The sequence below is a fragment of the Stylophora pistillata genome, chromosome 4 (genome assembly GCF_964205215.1).
Source record: "Stylophora pistillata chromosome 4, jaStyPist1.2, whole genome shotgun sequence".
Lineage (NCBI taxonomy): Eukaryota > Metazoa > Cnidaria > Anthozoa > Scleractinia > Pocilloporidae > Stylophora > Stylophora pistillata.
In genome coordinates, this window is record NC_142522.1 from 11043523 (window position 1) to 11059430 (window position 15908).

The 15908-nt window shown below is 38.4% G+C and overlaps 2 protein-coding genes across 6 annotated transcripts; both read left to right on the top strand.

The window, feature by feature from the left end:
• Positions 1-3266: 3266 nt before the first annotated feature.
• On the top strand, positions 3267-5646 carry LOC111333060 (uncharacterized). The gene has a single exon (XM_022938581.2). It carries the CDS (start codon positions 4010-4012, stop codon positions 4865-4867), a length of 858 nt encoding a protein of 285 aa, XP_022794316.1. The 5' UTR covers positions 3267-4009; the 3' UTR covers positions 4868-5646.
• Positions 5647-7795: 2149 nt separating this feature from the next.
• LOC111333041 (uncharacterized) lies at positions 7796-13091 on the top strand. Of its 5 annotated transcripts, none has more exons than XM_022938564.2 (3): positions 7796-8538; positions 8780-8832; positions 12760-13091. In XM_022938564.2, exons 1-3 carry the CDS (start codon positions 8451-8453, stop codon positions 12862-12864), a joined length of 246 nt encoding a protein of 81 aa, XP_022794299.1. In that variant the 5' UTR covers positions 7796-8450; the 3' UTR covers positions 12865-13091. The 5 variants fall into 5 exon arrangements, with proteins under 5 accessions (XP_022794299.1, XP_088615167.1, XP_088615168.1 ...); XM_088759041.1 differs by lacking the exon at positions 12760-13091 and adding an exon at positions 9759-11967 and having other exon boundaries at positions 8256-8369; XM_088759042.1 differs by lacking the exon at positions 12760-13091 and adding an exon at positions 9922-11967 and having other exon boundaries at positions 8256-8369.
• The last annotated feature ends 2817 nt before the right edge of the window (positions 13092-15908 follow it).

The window sequence follows — 15908 nt, forward strand, 5'->3', positions numbered from 1 at the left end:
AAACCAAGTCGAAATGTATGGAGAGTGGATGAAGCAGTTTTAGAAGACTAGAAAGAACACCGTCACAACAAACCAAGTCGAAATGTATGGAGAGTGGATGAAGCAGTTTTAGAGGACTAGAAAGAACACCGTCACAACAAACCAAGTCGAAATGTATGGAGAGTGGATGAAGCAGTTTTAGAAGACTAGAAAGAACACCGTCACAACAAACAAGATTCTGGCTGAAGATTGGAGTCATGTTTCCAGGAATCTCTTTATTCCCGGCAAGACCCGGATCATATCCATGTAGGCAGGCCATAGAGTTCATTCAATTAAAATCATTGGTAGAACTGCTTCACTAAACGATTAAGATGCTTACAGCGCTTTTCGATTAATTGTAAAACCATAACAAAGTTATCACAACGAACAGCCAATCAGTAGGAAGGAAAATACTCTAAAGAGCCAATGAAAACTTAAAGTAAGAACAAAGGCTGTTAGTTTCGAAAGAAACTGTTTGGGGCTGCGTCGGTGGGGGTAACGAAATAATTTGGAAATATCAACAAAGTTGAAGTGGCTTTTCATTCCAGTAATTTATTCTTGTTTTTCTCGTTGCCATGTTCCCACCAATAACGTAGCTCCATTTTCCACCTTTAAAAGCACGCACAACCCACAATTCCTCTATTCGCTCCGACGAAGGGCTAACGCTCGAAACGTCAGCTTTTGTAATCGTTACGGTGGCCAATTTACCATTTCAACTTTGTTGATATATCCAAATTATTAAAGTTAGAACAGCCAAACTGTCTAAAGTGCGGAAAAATGCGGGCCACCAAGTTGTCTTAGCTTGCATCTGATTGGTTAGGAGAATGGTACGAGTTTTTTTTTTAACCAATCACAGAATGATGTAAAACAAAACCAAAGAAGTGTGGGATTTCTTTCGACTTGCTCTAATAAGTTAGTAGGTTTAACAAATGGTAAACACCACAGCGTACACTCTTGAGTTATGGATGCACGCGGGAGGTTGCTAAGCACGAAAGAAGCGTAAGAGTCGCTCGAGGCGATAGCCGAGAGCGACTCTAGCTTCTTGAGTACTTAGCAAACCTCCCAAGTGCATCCATAACTCAATAGTGTACGCTGTGGTGTTTACCATTTGTTTTATAACATAACATTGATACATTGTAGCTAAAGAGTTCCCTTTCATTTAACAAATCTTAAGTGACCAGAGAAAACAAGCGCGCGCGGAAAAATAGTCTTTGCATTTGCTCACGTCAGCAGCGTACACCAATAGGCAAATGGGAGACGCTAAATTGACCAATCAGAGCGCGCGCTTTACTTTGATTATGTTATAATTCAATTTATGCCATATGGCAACGTATGACTTAATGCATAACAATCGGATACCCTTCTTCAGATATTCAGATATTTGTTTTTTTTTTTTCAATCTGTATATAGGAACATAGAGCTAAAATCAATGCTTTGGGAGGTGATAATTTCTGTGATTTAAGAAATTGGATGTTTAGGGAGAGGCTAATGATTAATGACGATAAAACTGAGTTGATCTTAATAGGAACTAGACAAAAATTAGGTAAGATCAACGATGAATGAAATATTTCCGTAGGTGATTGTGATATTTATCCTAGTTCCTGTGTTAGAAATCTCGGTGTATGGTTTGATAATAAGTTGTCAATGTCAACGCACGTTAATAAAATTTGTAATTCCACGTTTTATCACCCACATAATATTAGGAGGATTAAGAATTATTTATCTCGCGATTCGTTATTAACGCTTATTCATGCTTTTATCACTAGTCGTTTAGACTATTGTAATGGACTCTTGTATGGCCTTCCTAAGTCGCAAATAGCCAAATTGCAACGTGTGCAGAATGCTGCGGCTAGACTTGTACTGAGTTTAAGTAAGTATTCGCATATTTCTCCTGCGCTTTGTCAACTTCACTGGTTACCAGTACAACATCGTGTTCATTTTAAGATCATAATTTTAACATTTAAAGCTATTCATGGATGGGCGCCTGGGTATATCATTGAACTAATTAACATCAAGCCTAGGTCTGTATATAATCTTAGATCAAATCAAAGTTTATTACTTGACCTTCCTAATGGGAAAATGCTTGCCACGTTGGGGGACAGATCATTCTCTGCTGCTGCCCCGTACTTATGGAATGCTCTGCCAGCTGAATTACGTGATATTCAATCATTTTCCATTTTTAAATGTAAGCTGAAAACTTATTTATTTCGTGCAGCTTTCTCAAAGTACCCTGTCCGACAATTACTTTTATTAGTATTACTGATTAAGTACCTTATTAAAACATCCTTATTCCTAATTAAGATCCTTATTATGGATATTCCATATTATTCTTATTTTTAACATACATTGTTAATATTAATGTACATGTAATTAGTTTTATAAATTTGAATTTACTGTAGTATTCTAAGTTGTTAAGCGCTTTTGATCATTGAATGAAAATAGCGCTCTAGGAGTTATTAAATTAAATTAAATTAAATTAAATTAAATTGCCTTGTCACGAGCGGGGGGGAGAGAAAAAAAACCTGATTATGTTGTTCTGAAATTTGTTTGTAGTTTCTTTTATTTTTACATGTACTAATATAGACATCTGTTTTTCAACCTTATTCTCCCACAGGAGAAAATTTTTGCTTAAGTGATGAAGAATCGATATATTTTCAAAACAAGAATGAGATACCAAAGCATTATTAAAAAGTATTTTGGATATAATAAGAAACACTTTAATGATTTTTCCGTGCAAATTTCTCAGAATTTCCGGAAACAGATATAGCTGACTGTACGTGATGTTTAAAGTTTATTTTATTTTATTTTATTTTCCTTTTTTTTGGGGGGGGGGTGGTGTGGGGGTGGGTGGGGAGAGAAGGGTTGGGGCTTAACCATCCTTTCCCAATGAAATTAGAATTTCACGTATGTTTTACCAAAGCTCCTCAACTGAAATCACACCTAATTTCTAATATTTTAAAAGTATGTTACCATTTTTATATGTTTCTTAAATTTGTAAATGAATACGTAATTCAACCTTCGGTTGCAATGTTTTTTTCAAATAAACTATCTATCTATCTATCTACTATCTATCTATCAGAAAGATGCAGAGAAATCAAGGAAATATTCCCAAACAACTCAAGTTAAATTACCAACTTCACAGAAGACTAGAGCTAATGAGGAGAAAAAAAGAGACGTAAACAGGAATTCCTCATTATTCCCGTTAGAGATAAGATATCTCGCAATATCTCGACATGTGTTGGTACCTGTACAAAACACTTGCTAAAAAATAACAAAAAGATCCTTAAAAGAATACATAACAATGAGTGGAAACGCAACCCCTTTTGACGCTCGAGACTGATCTACACGGGATGTTCATCACAAAACAAAAATCTTCCCGACTAGAAATGATAAATAATTCAGGCTTAATATAAAATTGTTCTCAACTCGCCATTGTGCCTAAGCGGTCATATAATGAGAACAAAAAAAGTAGTTTTGCTGCGATAATTAACGTTAAACTGAAGCACCTTTGTTGGAAAATGAATTTGTCAATGTGCGGACGAGGGTCGAAAAGCGGGATATCGAACGTTGTGGGTATGAACACCATATTTATTTTGGTCTCAACCGTGCTTGATACGTCTAGGTATCAGACCGACAAAGTAATATAAACACAAGGCAATGAGCTGATAGGTGTTCCATTGAGCCAACGCACTGGAGGAGTTTGGCAAGCATTTATCTCTTAAAAGTTTCTTGGTGATTTTATCGGACCGGGTAGCGGAATGTTGTGGCAGCTGTAGACTATGGCAAAGTTGCGTCAGAGATATAGGATTATCAGGATACACGGACACTGATAAATGCTGGTTACCGACACAGATGTATTCAGAGCCTACAAGAGAATAAGGCGGTCATTTTTGTTTTACTGCTGTGGTCTATTTTCGTGACTGCTTTTGTCAAGTTGTCAGCGACAAGAACGAGGTTTTTCAAAGAATGAGGTATACTGTCTTGTGTGGTTATGGAGAAGAAGGATAAAGCGAAGCGCTTGGTTGTGAACAAGAATTCCATCGCAGAACAAAAAGTGTTAGATGGACCATGGGAAAACTGCGAAGAGCAAAACCTCGAGACATTCGACGACTTTACTGATTTTCACGATCAAAAATTGTATCAGTTGCATAAACTGACGGCTTGGGAAGAACGCTGTCTCGAGTTCTTCAGCGAAGTTACACTACCTTTACACCCAAAACGACGACTAAGTTTTCCTGTCGCAAGCAACGACACGAGCGGGGGAAAAAGTTACATAATCGAAACTTTGGGCTCATTTTCGTCCACCGCAGGGTGCTTGAACTATGAATCAGAACACAGTGCAATAATAAATGGTACAATTGAGGACAGGAACAATTCACTGTCACAGACAAAGTTTAAAAATCAGCAGAGAAAGGAGAAGAAATCAAAGTCAACAAGTAAATCGCTGTTACCGCCACTAGTAGAAGGTAAACACAATAACCGTCCTTCGATAGAGATCGGACAGCATTCTGTCGGAGAGTTTTCAGAGGGGAAGAAGGGGTTTGATGTTCCAGCTATAGTCTTATCTCACACAGAAGATGAATCCAAAGATAAAGCGAGTTTAAAACTTCCTAAGATAGAATCAGCTGCTCGTGCAGAATCTGGTCATCTTCAGATACCATTATCTTCGCTAGAACCGAACAGACTAGCTGCCCCCGGCTTCATTGAATCTTTGAAGGCATTTAGACCTCCTGCGCCACCGCTTTCAGATGATAACAACCCAACAATGGGATCCTTGCGATTACCGCTTCTAGGAACACGAGATTTTGGTTCAAGAATTTGTGATAACAATGAGAAAGAACAAAATTAAAGGCAGGTCTCGTTTTAAGTTGGGTTCTGACCAACGGGTAGAAGCACGCAATTTGAATTCCAAACCATCAATGCAACAGAACTTGGTAATTATATAGAGCTCGCCAAACATCTTGATTTGAGATTGCCAAAATGTAAAAGGATACTTTGTTTCTGGACCAGTCTGCAGAGAACAGCAAGTGCACGCACGAGTTCTTTTTAAAACACTGATTTCGCACGCCGGAACCGCTGCATTGCACGAGCGTGAGCGAGATCTCGTCAAGTCCTGACTTACTCTGCAAGCTAAGTTGCGACTCGCGGGGGACAAGAAACACATTACTAACTGCGGCTAAAGCAGGAATGAATGTAACTTCTGACACGAAAATTGATAGTTTTCAGCTTACGCCACAATTTCTTCTTTCCCTTCTTTCGCCTTTCGTCTTATTATTTCTTCTTTTTAAAGTACACTTTGCCAGAAAAAGAAAAATCCAGCTGAAAACTATTCGGTTATCATTTTCAATTTGTGGGTTAGATATCATCGCATTGGTTATGTAATTATTCAAAAGATTTATCTGAGAAAAAAGCATACCATATAGCCAAATGAAGCTTAAATTTTTCGTAATCTACAGTTAAACTGAATTGAAACTGAGTGATCCTGCACTTTTTGCATTGTTGAAAAGATTGGTGAGGTTGTAAGACGGAGAGGGTGATATTGACGGTCGCCTGGATTTGAAAAAACTGAATTGGCAGAAGTTTATTCATTTCTAAATCTAGCAAAAATAAAACTATTAAACAATCAAATACGTTCATTGCATTGACTTCAGTTTTACTCACATTCAGGTAGGTTTTGATTTGAACAAGTTTAAAAAGACTTGAAAATAAATTCACCGGCTTGATTCCACCAATAACGTACGAGTTGCTTCATCTTCCGCACATACAACCCACAATTCCTCTATTTTCTCTGACGAAGGGCTAACGCTCAAAACTTCGGCTTAAGAAATTCCCTACGCCGGTGGCCAATTTACATTATCAACACAGTTGATAAAACGAAATTATCTTGTAAGACCTCCCACTGACGAAGCACCACAGTTTCTTTAGAAACGTGCCCTTTTTAAACATCTTCAACAGTATTCGTTCAAAGCCTTCTCCGGCGCATAAACCGCAGTAGCGTACCGCTGATAACATGAACCTTTGAAGAAGCAGCTAAGCTTAAAATGCCACACCATCAAAGAAAATCAAAGATTTCAGATCATTTATTCAAAAGATACTGCACGAATTCCTCGTGGAAATGGCGCAAAGTTTGAATTACGGCATGAAAATTCTCGCACGTGATTAGTTGATGAAAGCGACCACCATTCCCATACTTTTGAAGAAAAATAACAGAAGATAAAAAAATTTGTTGACTTTGATTGGTTCGGGAATTCATTGCAAAAACACATGAAAAAGACATAAAAGCTCACTTATCAAACGGGGGGGAGGTTGGTCCTGATCCCGTTTCACGAACGATTTTGAGGCTATTCACGAACTAAAAGAAAAAAGTCACGGGCCACATGCATTTTAGGAAGCGAAGCTTCACGCTGGTTCATCACTTTCACGAATCACGCTCGTCTTTCTGAAAAATTCACGCTGCAAAGTAATGAAATGACCTTCCCAAAGAACTGCCTGCGTGCGAAACGCTGAGAATTTTTAAAATGAAAACTTTAAACTTCTATTGGAATCAGATAAGGCACAACACAAATGTAGTATATAAGCTTTTTTTTTGGGGGGGGGGGGAGGAGGGGTGGTGATTTTCTATTTAATTTTAACTTGTATCTATAGTAAATTGTATTTTTTTAATAGTATTTATATGCACTGATCACCGGTTTATACCAGCGTTTTTCTATGTTGATTTCGCTGATCGGTTTTTTTCAGTTTAAATAAAGCATTTATTGTTATTATTATTATTAGAAGTATATAACAAGGCGGCTCAGGATCCTGCCGACGCTTTTGTGTGAATGTGAAAGAAAAAAAGCGAAACAAAGCTGTTCGGCGATAAACGGACATGGAGAGGGAGATATTGGCAAGATGTGGACCGGGACTGGTATAAGGCGAGCCCTTCCCTTCGATCGCCCAAATGTATAAACAGGGGCCTGTCCCTACGCTTTCACCCTCAAAATATTGATTTTGACCCAGGAAAAGATAGCATAACACATCGATACGTAGCTCTAGATCTCACCGGCGTGTCCTACTGCTACCCGTGGGATTGAACGGCGCCCACCCGGGACGTATTACGCTTAACCGGAGATTTACAAACCGACCGGAGATTAACCGGGATTCGTGCACGTTTCGTGCAATGGACTTAACAAGTTTCTCGAGACGCCGAGTCGTGTTAATTAATCCCCTTAGTAAACAATCCGAGAAGCTGAAAGTGCCTTTTCGTGAAAAAAAGGAACAACAACGACAAGAGAAAATACAAAAACGTTCCACTTTTGATTTCGTCATCGCTTTCTTTTAGAACAGTCTTCTAAAGTCAGCTCACGAATGAGCCAAAAGCAACGTGCAAATTAAACAAAGGAGTACATTTTGAACCTATTAAAATGTGACAAATAAAACAAACCACCTTCAATAATCAAAATAAAGAGTCTTTTTCCTCTTGCCTTTTAATACCTACAAGCTGTGATTAGGAAGGTAATACCCTGTCTATTCAATAGGTGATTATACACGGGATTAAGATATTTATCCGTCCAGCCAAGCCAAGCATCTTTTGTTTTAAGATCTATTTTAGGTGAAGGATGGAAGATTAAGTGAAATTATTTGCTACACGAAAGATTTTTGTGTCTTACACTCGCTAATATCATAATAATTATGTAGACAGATTAACCTCTTGGCTGTAAGAAAATATTTCCAGTGAGGATTAAATTGATTTTTTGTACCTGTTGTTTCGCTCTCTTTCGTTTCGCTGACTTTTCATCGATCACTGAGGAAACATTTGTTAGAAATTTTAGCCCTGCTGTTCCTATTTTAAAAAGCTCGGTTACCAACAGAAAGGGACGTAGCCTTAAAAGTCCAGTCTCATACCAAATAACCGTGCTGAAGTGATATCAGAGAAGATAAGTATCGGATTTACGGCGAGCGGTAAAAGGCAAAAGGTGACTGACTTCTTATCGTCTGCTATCCGCTGAAAATCTAAACTATTTTGTTCTGGCTCTGGACCAATTGCGATGAGGTTGTTTGACTCTTTAACTGCCAGAAGTGACCAGCTTCTGACTTCCCCTTACAATATCTACACTGAATCAAACATTGAGGTAATGAGATTAAAGGAAATGATCACCAATTGAATTTAAGAAGTCCTGATTGTCAAACAAATTCTCCGTTCTGAGAGATCAGTGTGGACAATATGAATTGTCCACACTGAATTGAATTGAACGGTGCAAAGGGTTGAAGATAAGAAATGGCGAGAAGCGGAATTAGGAGGATGCTCAGCCGTTCCCTCCCGAGATCTCATTAGTATTTCTCCTTACTGCCTGCCATACAGTTCATATGATGTGAGTTTCGAGAATTTCGTACCGGATCAACTTATGATTTTCCTTTATTCTCATCACCTGTCTGGTTGATATTGTATTGAAATGCTGACTTGGTCATTTATGGAAGTAATAGCGTTAAGTCAGTGCTTTGATGAAATATTCGTTGCTTATCAACGACTCGTCGAAACAGGTAAATTGGATTTAGATTTGCCTTTCATCTCCGTTGACTGGTTTTTGCTTAAAATTGACAGCCAAAACTTCGACTTTGCTAGCGCTTTCTTCTTGTTTTGTATTTTTTTTTTGTCTGAAAGCCGACGGAAACGAGAGAACGGAAAATTCAACGGATTAAAAAGGGAGCAATATTATCTAAAAAAAGTGAAATCGTTCTTAGGATTCATATAAGGTAAATCAATATCTCATTTTTCTTGCAGAGAAAAGAGGAAAAACACTTTTTGAGGCTTTTAGTATTCCTTCAATCTCCCGTGTAAGTACTTGTCGACAATGTGTTAAACTCATTTTATCTCAAAAAATTATTTTCGGTGCTTTAAAGTTTTCTCGTCAGTTCACTGATTTCTATAAATAAGATTGTAGATTAACTGAAACAATAAAATTCTCTCCTCTTTACACACGGAAAGAACGTATACTGCCAAGAAAAAATAACCAGAGAAGAAGAATCAATTCCCTTTTTCTTCTTTTGATATTACACAACGTCAAGATCTAAGGAGGCCTTGTCTGACTCTCGCCTAAACTTTGAAACATTGCAGTCGTAATTCTTCATGCACTGTTGTGTCAAACGCAAAGGACATAGTCCCTGGCATAAGCTTTGACGGGAAGCAGATAATTATTCAGTTGTGACGCTACCCTCTGACACAAGTGCAGCCTACAAAATGAACTGCGTCATTCAGCACGGTAGCGGAATATGCGTGAACCGGCTTTCTATTGTCTTTTGCCGTTAAGAAAATAACAAACGTTCCTAGAGCTTAGATATATATCATAATAAGACTTTTTTTTTTGCTTTATCAGAATTCATAATTTGCAGCATTTGCAAGGAAACTCAGACATACTGTTGCGGTTTATCTTTACTTTCGAATTTAAATTGGATTTTAACGTATTTAAATTTGCTTCCAATCGTCCTTCGCCCGAAACAAATTAAAAATTAAACGGAGCACAGTTAATTGTATTCGGAAATTCGCGGTCGCTTATACTGATTCGAGGATTCTTGCGGTTGCTTGAATAAGTTAAAAGCTTTAACAAGGAACGTTACGAAAGCTGTTAACAGCTTTAAAGGAAGTAAAATTCCTTGATATTGCCTTTTGTGACGTCCAGAAAATAATATGAAAGAGAATATTTGATGAATTCTTTGTAAATAAATATATATTCTTTAATTAATCTTTACTTCATCTGTTTGAGGCCAAGAATGATTTAGAGCTTTTGGTGTATGAATGGAAAGTTTTTATATTTCATATCAGCATGGCATATTTGTTCTCTGTTCTGACGCATGTGTGATGTTTTTCGAAGCACCCACTTCCATAGTTGACAAAACGATCAAAGACTTGTCACTCTTCCTCTCCAGATGAAAATTATAAATTAACAAGTCGGTTCTAAATGGATAAAGACCCAGTTTTATTTATCGAGTTGCGAGTGTTGTGAATTGCGTCTTGACACTGCAATAAACAAGAATCTCAGGAAATGACCACCACGACTACGGCCATTGAAAGGGAAGCAAATCTTCGAGCTCAAAAGAAAAAGATTCTACAGCGGTTAAAATACTCATCTGCCACAACTAAAATTACAGACGATAGTGTGATATCAGCCGGTACAGATACACCTTGTTTGTTTGAACAAGAGACGCGACTGAATCCAAGAAGTCACCACCATATTGGAAATGGAGAGAATATCAAAGTCGCGTGCCGGGAGAAGGCGAATGAGAGGTTCACAAGCCAATCACCTACCGTTTACAAGACATGTAGGGAAGTTGATAGGTCCAAGCCGAGTAAAATCCCTAGATATGTCCAGGGAAATAAAAGTGTTTTTCCATCGAGGACACGACGGCAATTTTCCGAAGAAGGAGCCGAAGTTTCTGACAAGGATGGAACACAAAACGAAAGGATAAAAGTCTCGATTGTTGTCGATACTGCAGAACCTGAACAATTCACCTCCTCTTCGTCGTCGACACCTTCGGAATATCATCGGAAAAAGACAGAAATAAGGAAAAAAGCACACGAAAGGCGAAGAAATGTCGTTTCACCAAGCTCGAGTGTCTTCGACATATTTTCGAGTAACAACGGTTATTTAACCGCGTATGACATTCAACCTCGACGTTGTACCAGTCTCACTGAGTTGGATTACACGCACGACAAGAACGTTATAAGCAAAAGAACCGGTACAAGTATCATGAACAGAAATGACAACTTTAGAAGCAAGTCTTGGAATTTTGAAGAGCCTTTTGCTATGCCAAGCAATTCGAGTTGGTCATTACTTTATGAATCAACTCCCACAAGAGAAACAGAAGAAATTAACTTTCAGTGGTTTGCCCGACAACAACAAGAGAGATTGGAAGATAATTTACGACGAGTGGAACAAAACCTGGACGCAACTTTTGATAAATTACGAAAATACGTCAAGCCTGAAACTGTCTTGGGAAAAGCAGAGAGTTCAGAAACGATTTGATTAAAACACGCTTTTTAATTCGCTTGCTAAATGATGGATTAATGGATATAGCTGTTAGCATTGAAATTCGTAGCAAAATGGAATGAGCTGAGGGCACCCTATAATGTTTTATAATTTGTCAGAAACCTGTGAAAACAGAGCCAATTTCTTCTTTTTTGTTTTTTTTGCTGAGTTAACCTGTTTCTGACATGGAAAAATATCGGAGTTTGCTTATCGAAACAATGTCATGTCTCTACCTGCCTCCTTGTCTTCGCAAACAAAAGGCAAACAGGAGTGTTTGCCACTGGGCCACGAAGGCGAATATTTCGATGCAGACTGCGATTAAAAATGAATGATAATTTGATTTGCTAATTCTTGGGTTTGGAATTTTAAGATACGCGAGAGTTACGCATGCTTTCAGCCCCAAACCACAAGAAGCAATACTCATCCTCAGTTAGCCTGCTCTAAGAATTTTGAATTTTGCGGTTCTTTTGCGCTGTAGAAGGAAATAAGATGATCTGGTTTCCTCTCCGTACTTTGGAGGCTTTCACTAAAAAATCATCAGCTACTTGAGGCGGATTTTGAAATTGTAAACATGCAGTTTAACTTACCGGTCGCGCAATGACTTAAGGATTTTACCGCTTTGTTTAAATGATATGGGGCTTGATCCCAGCTTAAGAAAATGCCTGCCAACTATTTTCTTAAACAGCGCAAAATAACTAAAAAAAGATTCTCATTTTTCCAAACTATGAACTGGTGCCACATTGTTGTTTGATGCTAATTCAGCAAATAGATCTGTAGGGTGCTTTTGTCCAAGATGTTAGCGGATGAAATTTAAAATGCTTTGAGAAATCCGAACAAAACCATCAATTGTTTTCAGCCCTGCAGCTAATCATAGCCAATCTTTATCTTCTAATACTCAGAAACTACAATGATAGACAATTAGGTATTAAAATGTTAAACCTCGTTACTTCCGGTAGATCGTTATTGCCTGGCGATATATCTCTTCCGGTGAGCGAAGTCAGGGAAATAATTATCATTGGCATGCAATTTATCCCAAACTACGAGCAGTCCTTCCCTTTCAGCGAAGTCCATCGCACCAGTTTAAATAAAAAAATAAAAAAATAAAAAAAAAAAAACGGCGCGGAGCACTGGGAGTGAGGCATGCTCTTACTCTTACGGCGCGACGCCGCTAACATCAATTTTTTTTCACTCGTGCAACGGACTTCGCCGAAAAGAAGGGACTCGTGTTCTGATTTTATACAAGTGTATTTATCTGGCTCCGGTTGTTCAAAGGGCGGATAACGCTATCCAACGGATAAATCGCTATCCAGCGGATAAGTGTTACCAAAACGTACTGGCGGCTATCCACCGGATAGAGATTTATCCAGTGTATAGCGTTATCCATCCTTCGAACAACCGGGGCCTGGTCGAGATGAAGCAAAATACCATTGTTTCTATGCATGTAGCGTTTTAAGCTGATAGGACTGTAGCTTGATGGAACTCGTGTGTTTTGTTCAGCGTTCTAAAGGTACCCGCTCTGCGGTTTTCGTGCCCATGTCAGAAAAAAGAATTAGTTCATACCTTTAGCTATGTGTATATCGCGGTATGGCTGCACCTGGAAAGTTTGAAGTGCACTCAAGAAGCTGATTTTACTCTCGAGTGCACCTCGAACAACTCGTATGCTTCTTCCGTGTCTTTCAAACTCCCGGCATGCATCCTTACACATGTCAAACCTATTTTTCCTACTCCTCGTCTCCAGGTCTTTCCATTACCAGAATCAAAAGTGATGGGGTTACAACCTGGGGAGTACTCATTTGAACGGTTTCCGAGTCGGCCGATTTTTAGAAATCATCATGAACTCTAAACAAACAGTGGAGAAATAAAAGTAACCAAGTCAGTAAATAGTTCAAGCTGAGTTTCTGAGTGAAATTTGTTGCAGTTCTTGACTTCTTAGGTCGGATAATGAGATACCTCTGTCGCCCAGGCTCTTTGTATGATTCTAAAACTATCTCTGCTTTACCGAATTTAAGTAGATAATTGACCAACTATACTACAAGGTAACCCTCTGTCTGAGTTGGGCTGTCGTGAACTGTGGGGAATTTGAAAATACTCGTCATTTAAGCCGCAGAGGTCGGCGTTCAAAGGGAAAGAAGTGGAAAAGCTAAATCGAGGGCGAAAGATGAATGTTACGATCCAGTTTCGAGCTTTCACTAATTCTTCCCGTTTCCTTTCCTCCCTTTCATGTCAGTCACGGCGGCTGAACTTCCCTCTTTTCTAAGAAAAATCGACTAATCGTTTCTCTCCCTTGATCTAACTTCTATGACATTCCTTTTGGATCACGGACTCGCTTACTCCCTCCTGGTCTCGATTTTGGTCTTTTTGTTTCCCCCTAAGCCATCAGGTACCCGGCTTTCATCATAACTACGGCCATTTATTTGAATGTCGACAATTTTCCTCCATTTGCTGTGGGAGTTAGTGGGTGTATTGTGTGAAACGACATTTTCCGTGCGTGCGTCTGATTAAAAAAAATTGTCGAAAAAGATCAAGAACAGAAAAAATACACTCCTTTAACTTTTCGAAGCAATTTAGTGAAAATATTTTCACGTTGAGCTGTGTAGAGAATAGATGTTTATATTTTCATACTCTGGCTGTAACGGGTCTAGCGTGAGGTGTAAAGTGACGTATTTCATAATAGCTGTGGGCGTAAGTATCTTTTGAGGAATATATTACTTTGAATGTCTGGGGTAAATATGTATAATTCAGTTTTGGCAACTCTATTCGTAAATGGAAGAACATTAGCATAATCATAACTTGACAAATAAGGTGGCAATTGAAGCCAATTGTTGAGAAAAAGCTAAGCCAGTAGATTCCGTGCGGTTTTTTTCTTTTTTTCTTTTTAATTTTTCTTTGTTTTCTCCTCACGCAGAGCAAATTTAGTGTACATGTAAACATCCTATCAGCTGAATGGACTTTTATGAGACGCTCTGTTAAAATAGCAATAGGACGTTTCTGTATGCTTTCTCTACTCATCTGACGTGGTCAGGGAACGCAATTCAAAACATCGCGATTTTCAAACCTGTAAACAATCACATGACTTGTATTCAAATTTCTATTCGAAACTACGAATTTTGCCGGTGAGGAGTTAAATACACATTTCGTGTTTTAAATTAAGTAAAGAATATGTTGTCTTACGTATTAATTCTCCTTGAAAGGTCTCCTGCCACGAATTCATCAGCCAATGAAGTCGCCTAGGGCTAAAATCATAGAAGCTAAATTTAGGAATTGACTTACTAATTCATGAGTAAGGGTCTTTAGTTTGCAAGGAAACCGATATGTTTATCTAACGCGGCGAAGCCCGACGTTTTTAAATGGTATTTGTACTTGGCCTGAACAAAAGATGAAAACCAACCAGCTTTTTACCTTCAAACTGGCTGCTGAATCAAAAAACCAACGATCAATCTGGAGGGTTTATCTGATCTAGATATGGATTACCAGCGGTTACCTGAGAACAAACAAAATTCATCGCCAGTTTACAATCTCCAGTATAGAAACGAACATCTGTCATCCGCTGCGTCGACTGTGGAAAGTTCGAAGTTAACTCGAAACACAGATAGTTCGTTTTTTCCTAACTTAAAGCGACGGTACATACCTTCTTTGTACCACAATGAAGACAAAGAACTGACGCAAAAAGTGAAGGAATTCCTCAAAAAGCCACCTCTAAACTCACAAGAGTATTTCGACATGTTATGGCTACGGAGACGAAGTGAACCATTTAGAAACAGCGGCGAGGCTGGCACACGTATCGTTAACAGTGCGCGAAGCTCACCCGATGAACTGACAAAAAAACTTTGGCATTTGTTACCCGAGAAACAAACCATACAATCTATGATTCTTCCACCAATACGAGATGGCTGCGTTCCTAATTTTCATCGCAAGCACTCGTCCAAGAAAGTCCCTTTAGTTGATCCCTCTGTGAACCTTATGGACCAGCTTAAATATTGCCGATATCTCAGAGCCAAACCCGCAAGATTCCAAACATGGGAAAGTAGGAACTAAGATATTAATACGTGACCGTATCGGAGTCTATAATCTTTAAGTTCCGCATTCGCAAAAGTTAGACCGAGTCTTTCTTCGTTACATTAAAGAGTATTTAGGATATTTTAAGACAAAGAGAAAAACTGAAAGGTTTTTTCTAAAACCATAACCTCAGACTTTATTTCTTTGTCTCACATCTCAAAAAGTGTGAGAATCAAAATCAGACAGTTTGTTTTTTAGCATATCGGGTGTATTACAATCTAATGAAACGGTTTAATTTTAGCACGAACAGCAGACCAATATTTTCACATGTCTTCCCTGGGGGCGAGATATCTGGTACCCGAAACAGTTATAAATTACAGGTGTTCCGAGTTTAAACTAGCCGTTTGACCCTTCTGAGTAGTCCTTAAGTCGGTGTTAATTTCAAAATTACTCCTGGCAAAGGATTATAAATAATTTGTCGCCACAAATCTTTCTACGATGTGGAAATAATGTAGACCTCAGGTCTTTCAGAACTGTAGCAGAGGGAAACCAGGAACATTTCAATTAACGGATCTCTCAGAATTAAAAGATAAATGTTCCTATCAGCACACAGACACCCTTTTCCCTGCCAGTGACACACGACTTCTGTAGATCCATAGCCATTGTTTTGTTTTTCTGAGATAAACTAGGTTTTTAAACATTGTTACTGTTCCAAAGAATCTCGACTATCGAGCGTCAGTTACCTGATTGATGACGCATTGTCCACCGAAAAAAAATGCCCTGAATAGTTTTAAAATATGTAAAACATCTAATTAAAATATACCGTTAAGAAAAGAAAGAGTCAAGTTTGGACATAAAGATGTCTACAGATACACAGAGCTTGTATTTGAT